We start from the raw sequence: 15,731 nt of genomic DNA, 5'->3' as shown, positions 1-15,731 counted from the left end.
TAAATCTTTTCTCTTTACAATCACTCAAAATAAAATAACAAAAAGGATAAAATAAAAGTAAAAGTGGTGTCTGAAAATCTCTCCGAACTAACTCCCCAAATGAGAACTTTCAAAACTTTCCAATACTTTCAGGACTCCTTTCCAAGTCGTCTCTTCTCTATTTTATAGTTTTCCAAGAAGTGCCTTGGAAACTCTACAAAATATGTCTAGATTCGATGTATTTCTTCAAGAGATGCATCTTTTTGTGATAATTTTCATCCATGGTGGTTATAACCACCTATTAAGCCAATGGGTGCCTCAAAAACCTCTTCAAAATTCACAAAAATTGAATTTAATCATCCAATAACTGCCACTGGCGCTTAAGCGCGGCACCCCTGGTGCTTAGGCTTGGCCTTCTCTGTTTAACCAGCGCTTAAGCACCGGATCTGGCGCTTAGGCGCCAAAACTCTTTTGCACATTTTTCACCTTTTTGCTCCAAATTTGATCATTTTTCACTCCTTTAAGCATTTTTCACCCTTTTTACCTATATCTGCAAGAAAAATACAAAAATACTTTCCATTAAAGTGCAATATCTCAAAAATAGGTATAAAAATGTGTCTAAAAACACTATATTTTAGGTGTATCAGGCATCTTATTCTCATCTTTTGAGATTGGTGTGAGACCACCTTAAATGGAGTAAGACATCCTATTCTCATCTTTTGAGATCGGTAAGAGACCACCATAAATGAAGTAAGACATCAAATTCTCTACATGAATCTTCAAGATATGTATGAGATCACATTAAATTGAGCAAGTCATCCTATTCTCATCTTTCGAGATAGGTTCGAGACCACCTTAAATAGAGTAAGACATCCTATTCTCATATGTCAAGATCGATGTTAATCCACCTTAAACAGAGTAAGACAACTGATTCTTTACACGAATCTTTGAGATAGGTATGAGAACACCTTAAATGGAGTAAGGCATCCTATTCTTATCTTTTGAGAACGATGTGAGGCCACCTTAAATGGAGCAAGGCATCTGATTCTCTACACGAATCTTCGATATATGTATAAGACCACCTTAAATACAGTAAGACATCATATTTTCATCTTTCAAGATCAGTATGAGACCACCTTAAATGGAGCAAGGCATCTGATTCTCTACACAATTCTTCGTAATATGTATGAGACCACCTTAAATGGAGTAAGCCATCCAATTCTCAGCTTTCAGGATCGGTGTGAGGCCACCTTAAATAGAGTAAGGCATCCGATTCTCTACAGGAATCTTCAAAATAGGTATGAGACCACCTTAAATGGAGTAAGGCATCCTACTCTCATCTTTGTAGATCGGTGTGAGACCACCTTAAATGGAGTAAGGCATTTTATTCTCTACACGAATCTTCGAGATAGGTATCAGACCACCTTAAATGGAGTAAGACATCCTATTCTCATCTTTCGGGATTGGTGTGAGACAACCTTAAATGGAGTAAGGCATCTGATTCTGTACACGAATCTTCGAGATAGGTATGAGACCACCTTAAATGGAGTAAGGCATCCTATTCTCATCTTTCGAGATTGGTATGAGACCAACTTAAATGGAGTAACGCATCATATTCTCATCTTTTGAGATCGGTGTGAGGCCATCATAAATGGAGTAAGGCATCTGATTCTGTACACGAATCTTCGAGATAGGTATGAGACCACCTTAAATGGAGTAGGAATCATATTCCCATTTTTGTTTTAGAGATTGGTATGAGACCACCTTAAATGGAGTAAGGCATCTGATTCTTTACCTAAATCTTTAAGATATGTATGAGACCACCCTAAGTTAATTAAGACATCATATTCTCACTTCTCCGAACTTTTGTCACCTCTTTGGGCTGGATGTGAGTCCCTTTGCATTCCATCTCAACACGATCTCATCACATATTTCCGCCTTCCAAAATTAAAATCTTCACGAACTCAAAATCAAAATTTGAAATTGAAATTAAATTTTTTTAATCTCAAATCAAAATTGGATTTTCACCATGAACGTCAATTTTTCTGATTGTCATTTTCGGAGTCCCCTTCCTTTTCCCCAGCAGGAGTCCCTGTTTATTCTCATCGAAAACTTTTTACTCTTTTATATTCTGTTCTTAGTGTGCTAACTCAGACAATCATGTTTGCCTTTGTTGATCTCATCGGTCAACACCAATACGTGCGGTGTGGTGGGCCGACACAGCACACCTATTGGGGATCTATTTATTTGACATCACTTTTGAGTTGAGGTATAGTTTCCTCCTTAGTAGCCTAGAGTCTAGCCATAGTACTTTCGTGTTGATTATTCCTAAAGAACTAGAAAAGGAACCCTCGCTATTAGAAACTCTAAACTCTTCTTTGCTCAACTTGAAGTTCTACATATTGGTCATAACCCTTAACACTTAGTAGTCACCTATGGGGGAGCTCAAGGGGAGTCCCCATAGGAATACTTGTCCTTAGAGTTAATCTCCTAACCTTTTGGAAAACTCATGTAGTTGGTCCCCTGGGCCACTAGCCCTAGGCTATGGTTTAGCTAAGATCAATATATGTAGGACCCAAAGTAGGGAATTCTATTGGTCCATGACTCAAGTAGGGTGGTTGACACCCCAATTTTACCAAAATGCCCAACTTAGCCTTTTGCCCCCAAATATACCCAAATTACCAAATTACCCTTGAAACCCTAAAATTGACCAAAATTTCCAAAATTACCCAAAATACATTTTTTTTAAAAAAATCATTTTAAACCATGCGAAACTACCTAAATTACCCAAAACACTCCAAAATTTATAAAATTACCCAAAATACCCTTAATTTGGTCAAAATTACAAAATACCCATGGTGACCCAAATTGTCCCAAAACCTTTAAAATCGTTTCAAATGTCCCTAAAATTAATTTTGACCACAAATTGAGAGGTGCTTGCTCTTCCAACCACAATTTGACCTATTTTGACCAAAAGGCCCAAATTTCCTTTAAAGACCCAATTACCCTAATTCACCCCAAAATTACCCTAATTCACCCCAAATACCTAATTCACCCCAAATATCCACCAATTTGATCCCAATCTTCCACAATTTCAATTCTAAACTCAAATTCATCATGTCCAAGCTTGATTAAAACCAAATACAAGCCCAATTAATCAACAATTGAATCCAATTTCAATCTCAATCTCAAAATCCCCAATTTGATCCTAAAACAAAATTTCACCAAATTGAACCTCCAAACTGATCCAATTGCCCCATCCCATAGCCTACTCAATTTGCCCAAATATGAATCCTAAACTCTTCATAACATTTCCCCACATCAAATTGAACCTTTAATTGGCCTTGTTAAAGCCTCAATTTCAATCAAAATCATCTTGGACCAAAACCCCAATTTTACCCCAATCAATTTCAATCAAAATCAACTTGGACCAAAACCCCAATTTTACCCCAAAATTAACCATGCCCCCAAATTCCACCAAATTGAACTCCATAATCCCAAAATTTCCACTCAATTTACATCCAAAACTCTTCATGAAAATCCTTACTTCATGAAAATCCTTAGGACCAAATTGAACCATCAATTGGGCCTTAGCCAAACTCAAACCCAAGTCTAACCCAACATCCCAAAAATTGGTCAATTGTTCAAATACCACCAAATTGAACATCCAAATCAACTCAAAATCACTCCAAACCTTTTCTAAAATCATCATGACAATCATATAAACCATCTTGATCAATCAGTTGGGTTTAATTTCATGACTAGCCCAACCTAAACCCAACTTCAGGTAAAAATGCCCAATATTGAACTCATGCACCAAAATTGACTAAACCAAACCAAATTGATCAAACCAAAGCTACTACAACCACCATTTGGAGTCTAGTAACTAGGCTAGACCCACCTAGCCCACCCTACATGAGTTATGGACCAATTGTCCCTCTATTTAAGGGATCTCATCCCATTTTTTGCCAAAATCAAAATATCTTGGCCATCACCACTTGTCATTAAGAGTTAACCATCATTAGCCACCCCCTGGCCTCCTTGAGCCCAGAAGTGACTTAAACCTGGCTAGCCACCACCTCAGCCGCTAAAAAATGTCTGCCTAAAAGAGTCTCAAGTGGCCAAAACCCAAAATTGGAACTTTTCTGATTTGGTTAAATCTCATTGGCCATTAGAGCTTTTTTTATCTCCGCCTCAGCAAGCCCTTGAACCCATTGTCAAGCCCTAAGCTCCACAATGTAGCCATGGCTATAAATGGAGCTCTTCATGGACAAAGAAAAAAATGCCTGAAATTTATGGGAAATTCTGCCAAAATCTCACCAGAGATTCTCCATGCCTCCTTAAGTGCAATTCCTCTGCTCTCAACCACCCACAGCCACCACATAGGGCCAGTTTTACAACTGAAATTTGCCCTAAAATCAGGACACTTTATGTCACAGCTCCATAGTGCACCAAACTTCAAATTGACTTGCTCCTCACCATCCTAGAGTGAGAGGAGTTGATCCCCCACTAAAGCTCCATCACAGAGAGCCTCTAGCATAGCTCTAGACCAACACCTAAAAACGACTTTCATCAAAAAAAATACCTAGAATTTCACCATAGTACAAGAGCTCATTTAAAGTTTCTTTGGACTCCTTTGAATCTTTTCAAACCATATGATTGAGGCCTCACCTCTCAGACAAAGGTATTGAACTGTCTCCTCAAACCGAGCTTAATTTCATTCTCCATGCATATAGACTGTATTTCATGCAATATAAATCATATGGATGTGCTAATGTTGAGTAGATGAAGGTGTAGGAACAAACCCCAAGTGTTTTGGTTGAGTGTCAAGAGAGATAAAGAGAGATCTTAAGGTTTGAAGTTGAACGACTCTCGGGTTAGGGAGATTAGGGACGATGAACGGATGCCGTCCATTTCTGTGTTTATTCAATGGGCGGTTGTGATAGAGTTGGACGCAAAGATGAAGTGATATAGCGAGCTGATGAGTTAATTTTATAAAAAAAATATGTTAACACATTGTAATTATATGAAAATTATTTGATTAAGTTTAAGTACTAAAGTTGATTTTATAAGAAAAATTATATTTTTGTACAAAAATAATTCTGTTAAATTAAATATACTTATGAAAATTATGAAAAATATTTTTAAGACAAAACTTATTTTTAAGAAAATACTTCATTTTTTAGCTATATTTTAAATTAAAAATAATTAAGAATTTCAAAAAAAAACATTTTTAAGCAATATTTTAAATTAAAAATAATTAATAATTTCAAAAAAAATTTTCAAAAAAAAAATAGTTCAAAATGTACCTAACTGTTTTCTGATCACCTAGAACTAATTAAAATATTTTCCCAATTTTCCTAAATTAAAAATAAATTTTTAAAGCCCTTAAAATGTGTTTTCCTTATTTTCCCATTAAAATAATTATAATAAATGAATTAAAAATCATAAAAATATAAAAATTTGTTTCCTTGAGTTCTCTGGACTTAGAAGGATTTAATAAAAATATAAAAAATAATTCTTGTAATTAAAACACATTTTCTATATAAATAATCACTAAATTAAATAATTATAATACTTAAAATTTAATTTAAAAAATCATGAAATTTTATCTAAGTGTTCCTTTGACCTAAGTTAACCTCTAATAATTATTCCATAAAGGAACCTCTAATAATTATCCCATAAAAAAAATTTATTCTGATTGATTAAATAAATTAATATTTGAAATCTTATTTTCTAAGTTAAAATAGTTATTTAAATTAAACTAAAATTTGCAAACCCACATTTCTCCTGTGATTTTTTAATTAACCCATGAATTGGGTACTCTAAAATTTTCAGTTATTTGAATTATGCTTAATGAGTTATGAAGTGGAGAGCCCCGAGGGCAAAATGGTAATTTTAGTTTTTGTATCTTAATCAAAATTTAAGAATAGTTAAGGTAAAATGGGTAATTTTGATCTTAATGAACTATTTTGGATGTTTGAAACATAATGGGATAAAGGTAGAAACCAATTAGCCTCCTTTTCATGATAAGGGTAAGATTGAAATTTCCTAAATTATTAGGATTTGGAAGTTAATTAAACTTACATGATTCTAAATTAATGGGCTTAGGTTAAGAAATTGATAATTAACTTATTTTAATCCCACAATTTGATATGACATGATCTTTTAATAAGAATACATATCACATAAATTAAAATTTTAATAATTGCAAATTTACTCACTGAAATTGTTAAGGGCTTGGTAGTGACCAAGGTTTGATATTTAAACTTATTTGATAAGATTCAGAAAAAGTAGCATAATTGATGATAAACACCTCTAAATACTATAAGCCTAACTTTGGTGGCGGATACAAAATTTTTAATGACTTAAATTTGCCTTGAGGGCATTCACCTACATAACTCTTAAAGTGAAATATCAACTAATTAATTGAATACTCTGTCCTTGGGATAATTGAAATGCCAAGCTTCACCGAGTAATTGGGTAATTTTAACTTGACCTTGGGATGATTAATAGAATAATATAATAAGTTCAAAATGAACTCAAAATGTTTCAACAGATCTTTAAAGTGGTTCAGGGTCATTCCCCGAATGCTTTGAAATCTCTTGGACATTTTAAAGGACAAATTGAACTTGTTATATTTTATTCTAAAGTCATCCACTAAGATCTTTTCTGAACCCACTGAGTCATAGTTTGAGGGTTTGTTAGTTAAACCTTCATCTACTCTTTCAATTTATTTAAATTTCTACAAAATTATATACATATTGTAAAAGCTTATCTTTCAGCAAGAATGTCGAGAAGTTGACAGGTATGCTTTTACAGTGTTATTTAATTTTTATCATTTACTGCAACTTACTCTTGCAAAATATGAAACTGTTTGGTTGTGCATCTTACTTTACTTACTAAAAATCAAAACCCTTTCAAAGATAACCATAAATCTTTTAAAATGTCACTAAACATAAAACGTCCTTTTGAATTTACGGGAGTCCCTCGGAGGAGGTAACCCACGATTGCTAACGAGCTCTCCCCAGCTTAAATGGGTTTTGCAACTCGTTTAAGCTAAGTAAAATCAAAATAAAATAGTGATAGAAGAACGAGGGAACCGTGGGATCCTAACCGGTGTCGTTCTAATCAACTTTAACCCCACCTCATAATAATTAAACTTTGAATTTGTCATTTAAATCTTTAAACCTTAGACTTTAGGACTGCTACTTTGTCGATGAGCTTAAAGGAATCTAAGATAAGTATTTTCTTTTTTGCTCTGATTTTCTTGCTTTTTCATCTAAGATAAGTATTTTCATTGTATTTTGATTTGAATCTAGTACTTTGTTTGTATGGTTTCAAAGTCTTGTTCAATGAAAATTTCTTGTCTTTTCTCCATGTGTAGTGAGTAGTTTCTTTACTCTTCCCTCTTATAATGAATTAATATGCATGTGTATGATATAGAATTGTGTAGAGTGAGAATATATTGTGATGATTTTACTTTGTTCTTCATTTACATGTAAACATGATCAACTTACATGTTAAAATCTGTTGTGAGAACATGTAAGATTTGGGATGGTGTTGTCTCAATCAACTATGGTAGAATCACATGAGATTGTATGAATGAGAATGTAGTCCATATAGTTGAGTGCAAATAAATAGGGAAATAAACTTTAATGGGAGTAGAATTAGAGGACTTTAGAGTGATAGACTAAGGCTTCTAATTTGGTCTATTGTTTTAGGTTTTGATGCGAGATGTTAGCCTCTAGGTGGAGGGATAAGACGGAACTCTAGAGTGAGAGCTAGTATCTTCCTTATCTAGCCCGTCTTCAAAACTATTCAAACTTTAGATTAACCATGTTCTTCATACCATCTCTAATAAGGGTAAAGAATAAAATTTCTCCTATTTGTCAAAATCTCCCTCACTACTTGTTTTACTTTCACACATGTCACTAATTTAATTACATGAGGAAGAGTACTTTTAATATATTAAACCCCACTTTCTAATTTTCACTAAGTATTTTAGTTTATAAATAGTAGTATTATAGTGATAATTGTATGATATAATCAAAATCAAACCTTTATCAACCTTCCAAGCTAGGGTGTGTTATTCTGAATTGCGAGATGTTAGCCTCCAGGTGGAGGGATAAGACAGAACTCTAGAGTGAGAGCTAGTATATTCTAGTGAGAGCTAGTATCTTCCTTATCTAGCCCGTCTTCAAAACTATTCAAACTTTAGATTAACCATGTTCTACATACATACCATCTCTAATAAGGGTAAAGAATAAAATTTCTCCTATTTGTCAAAATCTCCCTCACTACTTGTTTTACTTTCACACATGTCACTAATTTAATTACATGAGGAAGAGTACTTTTAATATATTAAACCCCACTTTCTAATTTTCATTAAGTATTTTAGTTCATAAATAGTAGTATTATAGTGATAATTGTATGATATAATCAAAATCAAACCTTTATCAACCTTTCAAGCTAGGGTTTGTTATTCTGAATTAGAACTTCTCTTGAAAGCCGTCGTAATTAACCTCGATCTCTGTGGGATCGATATTCGAGGCTTAATCAGAAACCTCTATATTACTTGTTAACGATACGCATACTTGCGTAGAATCCCTACAAATATAATTGCAATCTTACTTTGGTTGGGATCAAGTTTTTGGTGTCATTACCGATGATTAAAATCTTTAAGTAGTGATGTCAACTTCATAAATCCTTGCATATAAAAAATATCAGGATCATCTACCCTTCGGAATGGATGCATTGCTTGTAGTGTTGGACTTGTTTATTCAAACTAATTAGGATATGAGATCAATGCGGTCTCGCATTTAAAAAAATTAAAGTACTACTTTTTTCCAAAAAGTATATATAAATTAAATTAAACATCTTTTAAACTGGGTGTCAGGATATCTATTTTGGCGGCCGACAACTTCTAATTTGGCGACCAATAATTCTTCACACAACTTCTTTCCAACACTTATTTACTTATTATTTTATGGAAAAAGATAAAGAAAACTGCTCAAAATTCATGAAGAAAACACAAAAAAACTTAAGTTTAAAAGTAAAAATCATGTAAAAACACAAGAAGTCAAAACTAAAACCAAATGTAGTTACAAAGATAAAAACTTATCTCAAATTTCTCTCTACCAAACTCATGATGTTCATTTGAATCTCTTCCTTTCTCTTACAACTCTCCCTTTCTTAACTCTAAAAATATCCTAATTCTTCTATGATAATAGGGGTGATAAAGGGAAAAGGAGAGGGGAGGGGGGGTATTTCAATCAAAGTCTTCTTTTTTTATAGTTTTCCAAAGGTGCCTTGGTGTCTCTTCAAAATGTGTCCACATTCAATGAATCTTTCAAGAGTTGCCTCTTTTCAAGGTGAAATTATTGCGTATGGGGTGTCCGTTCCTGACCGTAGATCACGGTGATCTAAGATCAGGATTATTTCCGATCACGGTGATCTAAGGTCAGGATTATTTCCATTTAAATATTTAAAAAAAATTAGGTGGGGCCCACCGAAATACATCCGGACCGTAGATCAGGTGATTTACGGTCCGGATCGGACACCGCACGCAGCTTGCATACGGTGTCCGATCCGTATGGAATAATTTTTCCTTTTCAAGAGTCATTTCAATGTATTTTTGTGCCCATTAACTATAATTCACGTTTTCACCAAGAGTTGTTTTAAACACCCCTTCGAAATTCATCTAAATTCATTTATTTGTCCTAATAACTACCTCTGGCGCGTAAGCGCGAGATCTTTGGCACTTAGGTGCGACCTTCTCTATTTCCTGCGCTTAAGCGTCAGTCTTGGGCGCTTAGGCGCCATAGTTCGTTTTCACACCTTATTCATTTTGCTCCAAATTTGATCTATTTTTACTCCTTTCACCATATTTCATCCATTTAATTGTACCCGAATAAAAAACACACAAATACCTTTCATTAAATCTCAATATCTCAAAAATAGTTATAAAAATGTGTATATAAATGTTATATATTATAGGTGTACCACATATCTATTTCTTTACTAACTTTCGAATTGTGTTAAGAATATTGACTAATTTAAAGTTGGTGTCGACATGTATAGTAGTGTTGGGTAGGTTCTACTCTATCACTTCTAGATTACCCATTGTGCTCTCTCTATAGTACCTACCAGTGACCCCTCAGTTCCAATCTCTAGACCAATTGATAAAAAAAATCTAGCCTGTCACCCTAGAAACATCAATTCTACGCCCATTAAATATTAACTCCCTATCTATTTGCACTCGTTTTTAGACGATTGCGACTGCTCTTTTCAAGGTAGAATGTGATACTTACAAGTCAAGAAATCTTAGTCCTTTCGGGTCTATAAGTTCCACGACAAGTTTTAACAAAACAAGTGACCAATTTGTAAAGTAAATGAAGAACCGATTAAAATATCATCATAATTTTTAAGAATAAAAGAAGTTCTAAAAAAAATCAAAATGACTTACTTAATTACTTCATATTGCAAGGAGAAAGAAAAGAAAACTACTCACGAAGTATGAGGATAACAGAAAAAATATATTTATAAAAGTCCAAATCAAAGTCAAAAACTTAAGAAGAAAGATACAAATACTTATCTGGAATGTTCCCCCAAGCACTATTTTGAAGTTCTCTGACTTCTCTGACTCCTTTGACTCCAACATCACTTACAAGACTCACAAACTCCAGAAATAACAAGGAATCACAAAGAAAACTTTTCACACACTTAACACACTCACACACTACGAGACTCAATAGATCCGCCCCCTAGTCCCTTGGAATTAATATATATTTATAGAGATTCAAAAATGACTATGGGTTGCTTCGGACATCTCTTCAAAATTCAGTCTCATTCAATGAATCTTATAGAAGATAACCGTGGCTCCTAGGTGCCATTTTGACCGGTTTGGTATTTTTCTTCAATTTAGTCTATTTTGCCCATTTTTTATGTATTTTTGTTTCTTTTTACTCTTAAACTCTTTTGTTTACATCTGCAATCAAAAACAAAAAAATACCCTTCATTAAAGCACAATATCCTAAAAAATTGAGCATAAAATGTACATAAAAAATAAGTAATTTTAAGGTGGATCAACTACACGTTGGTCGGTCTAGGTGTTCGGTCGTATGAAGATTTTGCTTTGCGTCTTCTGGCATGACCGACTAGAGCGGTCGTTTGTGATGTAGTTGTTTGGTACCGATGCGGGGTTGGACGGTCAAACGTAATAAACCTACTTTTTTTTATAGTGAGTCGTGGCTCATGTTCCGCTCGGCTTGAGTCTTAGATTGCTCGTGTCTAACATGCCTGGTGGATCATCACCTCGGCCGGACCTCCCAATCTTGTCAGGTCTTAAGCGGATCTTATCGCAGCCCACACAGGGTATTTGGTGAGACTCACAGCTGGGACGATTCACGCCTCACTTTCGACGGGTCTTGAAGCTACCGAGTGGGGAACTATCTCCAGAGTTTGAACCTATCCCAGGTTTGGAGATGAGACTTCATGCTCGGACTTGAATCATCGGTTGATTGCTTACATCGAAAGAAGTTCTTTTCATCTTGGTCGTTCGTTTTTTTTTTATATTGGTGTTGATATTTTTGTTATATACAACGCCGCTGAGCCTAGAAGAAAAAGCAGAGGGGACATTCAACAGAGGCACAAGTATGTCTTGATAATGTGTTTTGAAAATTAAGTGGCGTCCATCCCTAACTAATCTGCATTTCTTCAGATTGATTTCTACTATTTTCTTCTTATCCTTCTATTGATATATAAGCGATTTTAGCTTGAAAACTCCTTTTCACAGTGAATGCCTCGAAACAAATTTATTGTAAAAGATTTTAACTCATAACCTGCTTTGATACGGTTAAAAATCAAGCCTTCTATTTTGTTAAATATTTCATAATTGTTTCCTTTTAATATATATATATTATAGAGGGAGAGAGGGAGAGAGGAAAATATAACGGGTAAAATGCAAGAGATTAAATTATTTATTACTGAGAAAAAGAGGACAAATCCTCAGAGACACTCTTTGGTGCTAAATCCAAAATACAGAAACCGAAAAAAAAAAAGAAAAATTAAAGAGAGCAAAGATAGAGCTACAATATTAATTAGCTTATCACAAGCTTCACTGCAGCGAGGGAAGAAGAAGGCTGCTGCTGGTGGTAGAAATAAAAGGTAAATCAGATGTAATTAAGCACAGTTACATGCCAATAACTATGATTAATTATTGAATAATTAAAATTAGTGGCGGCCCTTCTGCTGTGCTCCTCCTTCCTTCACGACCACCTCAGTCAGATCGATCTCGGGAGCCTTTTTACGTGCCTCCAGCTGCTGCTTCGTGGATTTGTAGTACAGTATATGCAGGACGAGCTGTGCTATGGAGAAGATAACTCCAAGGCTGTTTGGAATCTGTAGAGTTGCCAGTTAGAACATAATCAAAATTTAACTTCAATCATTTGTAAGACTTTTGGCACTCTAGATCGAATATAATTCGACCAAGCTCAAATAAATATATAAATTTTTAATAAAGCCAAATAGTTTTTTTTTTTTAATTTTTTAAAGATTCTTATTAGAATTCTAGGAAAAGCGGACTCATAAGCTTCTTACTGTGATAAAGAGGTCGAATCGCAGGAGGGCATATGCAGTCCAGCAAACGCCATTGAAGAAGGAAGCAAGAGAGAGGAACAATGGCATGTATTCCACACTCTTGGTCTTGATCACCAATTTCTGCAATGAACAAATTTATCAAATATTTCAAATAAATTGTTTTAAAATAGCAAAATTACATTTCTTTGATATGTTAACATCCAAATTAAGTGCAGGTAACTAGAGATTAGGAACAAAAAAGCAACCATAAGCAAAACAAGCTTAATCTTAACTAATATTCAAATCACAGAACTTATTGCGGAGCGACGTACCATTACGGCCAAGGGGGCAACGTACATAAGCGTGCCGAAGAAGATGCAGATAATACCAACGACGAGCGATCGGCGCTCGTGTGTCGGCAGAAGCCCGATAACGAGGCCGGCCGTAAGTCCCACGAAGGCGACTTCGGCGGCCAGCACGGCGAACACACGCAGGCGTAGCTTGCCTTGGGAATAGGCGAGGAATAGAACCACGTAGGTGAGTTCTATGGCTGTTCCGGCGCCATTAATGGTGATAACCAGAGTGCTGTTTGGGTGCACCAACGGTATTCCGTAGACCACCCACAGCATACAATTTAGAAGAGTTGCTAGGTAAGGAGCTGGTGAGAATTGCTCCACTGATTTGGTTTTACAAATCCTTCGAAACGTTGGCCTGCATATATTTTTTTTATTTTTATTTTTTTGAGATTAAGATGGAATGTATTAGATTAATTACGATTAAGTATGGTGTTTAGTAAGAAATGAAGGTAATTAAGCTCATGGCTGCTTACACTGGAGAGAGGAAGAGAATCAGGGATAGTGCATTTCCTGCAAGAGAAAAGGGAGTAATTAATAAGCAAGTGATGTTTCATAAAAAAATCTGATTTTTTTTTTATTCAGGATATCCTTAATTAAAATTAGTCAATAAATGGAAATTAATTTAAGATGAGCATTATGTAAATCAGTAATTAAATTTTGTATTAAATTAATCATTAGATAAATTTAATTGATAACATTTCTTAATCATGTTTTAAAATAATATTTACTGAAATTTTAAATGATTAGATGTTTTTAACCACAGGTTTTGTGTTAGACAAAAAACATAGATAAGATGGAGTGCTATAATTCGCTTCAATACTATTAAGACGTCTTTTGACACCGAGGCAAGATTTGTCCCATTATATAATGACTCATTATTGTTTGAATGCTTGTTTTTCGTGACAGATATGATAAGATTTACATGCTCATAATAAAATAAAATCAATTAATGTTGAAATGAATCAAAAGTGCCACCTTACCTATCGAATTAATGTTTTTGAAATCACTCTCATATTTGTTTTTAGCCTGCTGCCAAATTATCAATTTTTTTAAACTGATTAGAAATAATCTCATATTTGTTTTTAGCCTGCTGCCAAATTATCATTTTTTTTAAACTGATTAGAAATAAAAAATAAAAAAAAAACTTCTAATAATAATTTTTTAGAAAAATATTTAAAAAAATGCTACGTCTAAGAATAAATTTTTAGTTTAATTATTAAAAAATCTGACTTCAGCTTAAAATTAAGACAAATAAATCTCTAAATTAAGTTATTCTTAACTTAAGTAGATTTAATAGAAATCTTGAGTTAATCTTTGGTGGGAATGTTGAACAGTTTGGAGTAATTATGGATTAATTTCAGCACAAAAAGCTATTTATTTTTTAGTTAAATCACTATCACCACCATCGGCCTTTGGGTACAACTTATGCCACATTTCACCATCAGGCCAAAATTTCCTAACAAAATGGCTTCTTTCAGAAATTCAAAAGAAAAAAATAAAACAAAGTGAAATTTTGAGAAAATTAAAAATTGTAAGAAATTAAAAATTATAAATAATTAAAAATTTTAAAAATATAAATATCTGAAGTTAAAATTGAAATATTTAAACTAGAATCCGATCAAATTTTTATGCATCCTCAGCAAATCTTGTCCTCTGTCAAGTCCTGACAGAAGAAGGAAGACAACAAACTCAAAAAAAGAAAAAAAAAGGTGATCACGGGCGAAAATAAAGAAAGTAGATAAGTAAAGCAATTGGTACGGTGCCGACTTCAAAGATGTTGACAGGACAATAAAACTAATAATTTTTCATTATCTTAAATTATTAAATTTAATTTACGTTTTTTAATATTTATTTAAAAAATAAAAATATTAAATGCCTAGCCGAATAATTGGGTTAAACCGACGATATCGATATGAATTTTTCATTATCTTTTACTAATTAAGTGTTTATTTGATGTTGAAAATTGTGGAAGGTAAAGGTATTGCACTTTTGAAATTGAGAAATGGGCAGATTCTCGTGGACATGATTTTCAATTGAATTTGCATTACTCCAACTTTTTGAAAGTATCTCTGGAACACGGGAAAAGAAGAAGAGACAGCATATTTTTAGCTAAATAGTACTGCTAGACCACCATGCCAATAATATATATTAATATAAATACATAGATTACTTTCTTAGATTTATCATATACATATATTTCTTAAATATTTTTGTTAATCATAGTAATAAAAAGCTGAAGCAATCAGAGTTTAAAAGTTTGAGCATGAAAATTTTGCTGCAGTCATGTAAATCCTCCAAGAATTCAAAAATATTCATCTAGATCAACAGCTTCTTTAATGAAGAGAGAGAGAGAGGGATAGAGAGAGAAAGGGAGCATTAATGCACTAATGGCCACAAGAAAGCAGACTTAGCTTACCTATGATCCCCACCGCTGTTCTGAAGGTCGCTGCAGAAATCATGGCTGCCCCAGCAACTAAGAGAAGAAAGAAGAAGAAGACGGAAGAAGAAGAAGAAGAAGAAGTGAAGGATAACTTTGGCTCCTCAGTTCTATCAACAAACTATTTGATAAAATGATGGCCATCTTCGGTTGTTTATATAGGCCACCTCATTACCTGATTCTCTCTTTTTATCCGCATGAAATTTTATTTGAAATTTTTAATCTGGTTGGTTTAATAAAACGTGAGTTTAATTAAATCTAGCTGATGTGATGGACGGTTAAGATGACAGCAGGTTATTATTGGTAATTTTAAGAGGAGAATCAACGTTGAGTTGACTTGTACTTTGGTCAAAAAAAAAAAAAAAAAAAAAGGGGCTGAC

The 15,731-nt window shown here is 33.8% G+C and overlaps 1 protein-coding gene across 1 annotated transcript; it reads right to left on the bottom strand.

The window, feature by feature from the left end:
* Positions 1–11,937: 11,937 nt before the first annotated feature.
* Positions 11,938–15,489, bottom strand: LOC110032654 (bidirectional sugar transporter SWEET4-like). Its single transcript, XM_020736350.1, has 5 exons — positions 15,331–15,489; positions 13,388–13,424; positions 12,891–13,269; positions 12,580–12,699; positions 11,938–12,381 (listed from the first exon to the last, which is right to left on the bottom strand). Exons 1-5 carry the CDS (start codon positions 15,371–15,373, stop codon positions 12,214–12,216), a joined length of 747 nt encoding a protein of 248 aa, XP_020592009.1. The 5' UTR covers positions 15,374–15,489; the 3' UTR covers positions 11,938–12,213.
* Positions 15,490–15,731: the final 242 nt, after the last annotated feature.

The sequence above is a fragment of the Phalaenopsis equestris genome, unplaced genomic scaffold (genome assembly GCF_001263595.1).
Source record: "Phalaenopsis equestris unplaced genomic scaffold, ASM126359v1 Scaffold000995, whole genome shotgun sequence".
NCBI lineage: Eukaryota > Viridiplantae > Streptophyta > Magnoliopsida > Asparagales > Orchidaceae > Phalaenopsis > Phalaenopsis equestris.
The sequence above is the reverse complement of the archived record's forward strand: the minus strand, read 5'-3'. Positions and strand labels throughout refer to the sequence as shown.

Coding starts and splice junctions, on each gene's coding strand:
- LOC110032654 (XM_020736350.1), bottom strand. CDS start 15,373: ATGATTTCTGCAGCGACCTTCAGAACAGCGGTGGGGATCATAG. Junction 13,270..13,387: donor ATTCTCTTCCTCTCTCCAGT/GTAAGCAGCCAT, acceptor AAATATATGCAG/GCCAACGTTTCGAAGGATTT. Junction 12,382..12,579: donor GATTCGACCTCTTTATCACA/GTAAGAAGCTTA, acceptor GCAACTCTACAG/ATTCCAAACAGCCTTGGAGT.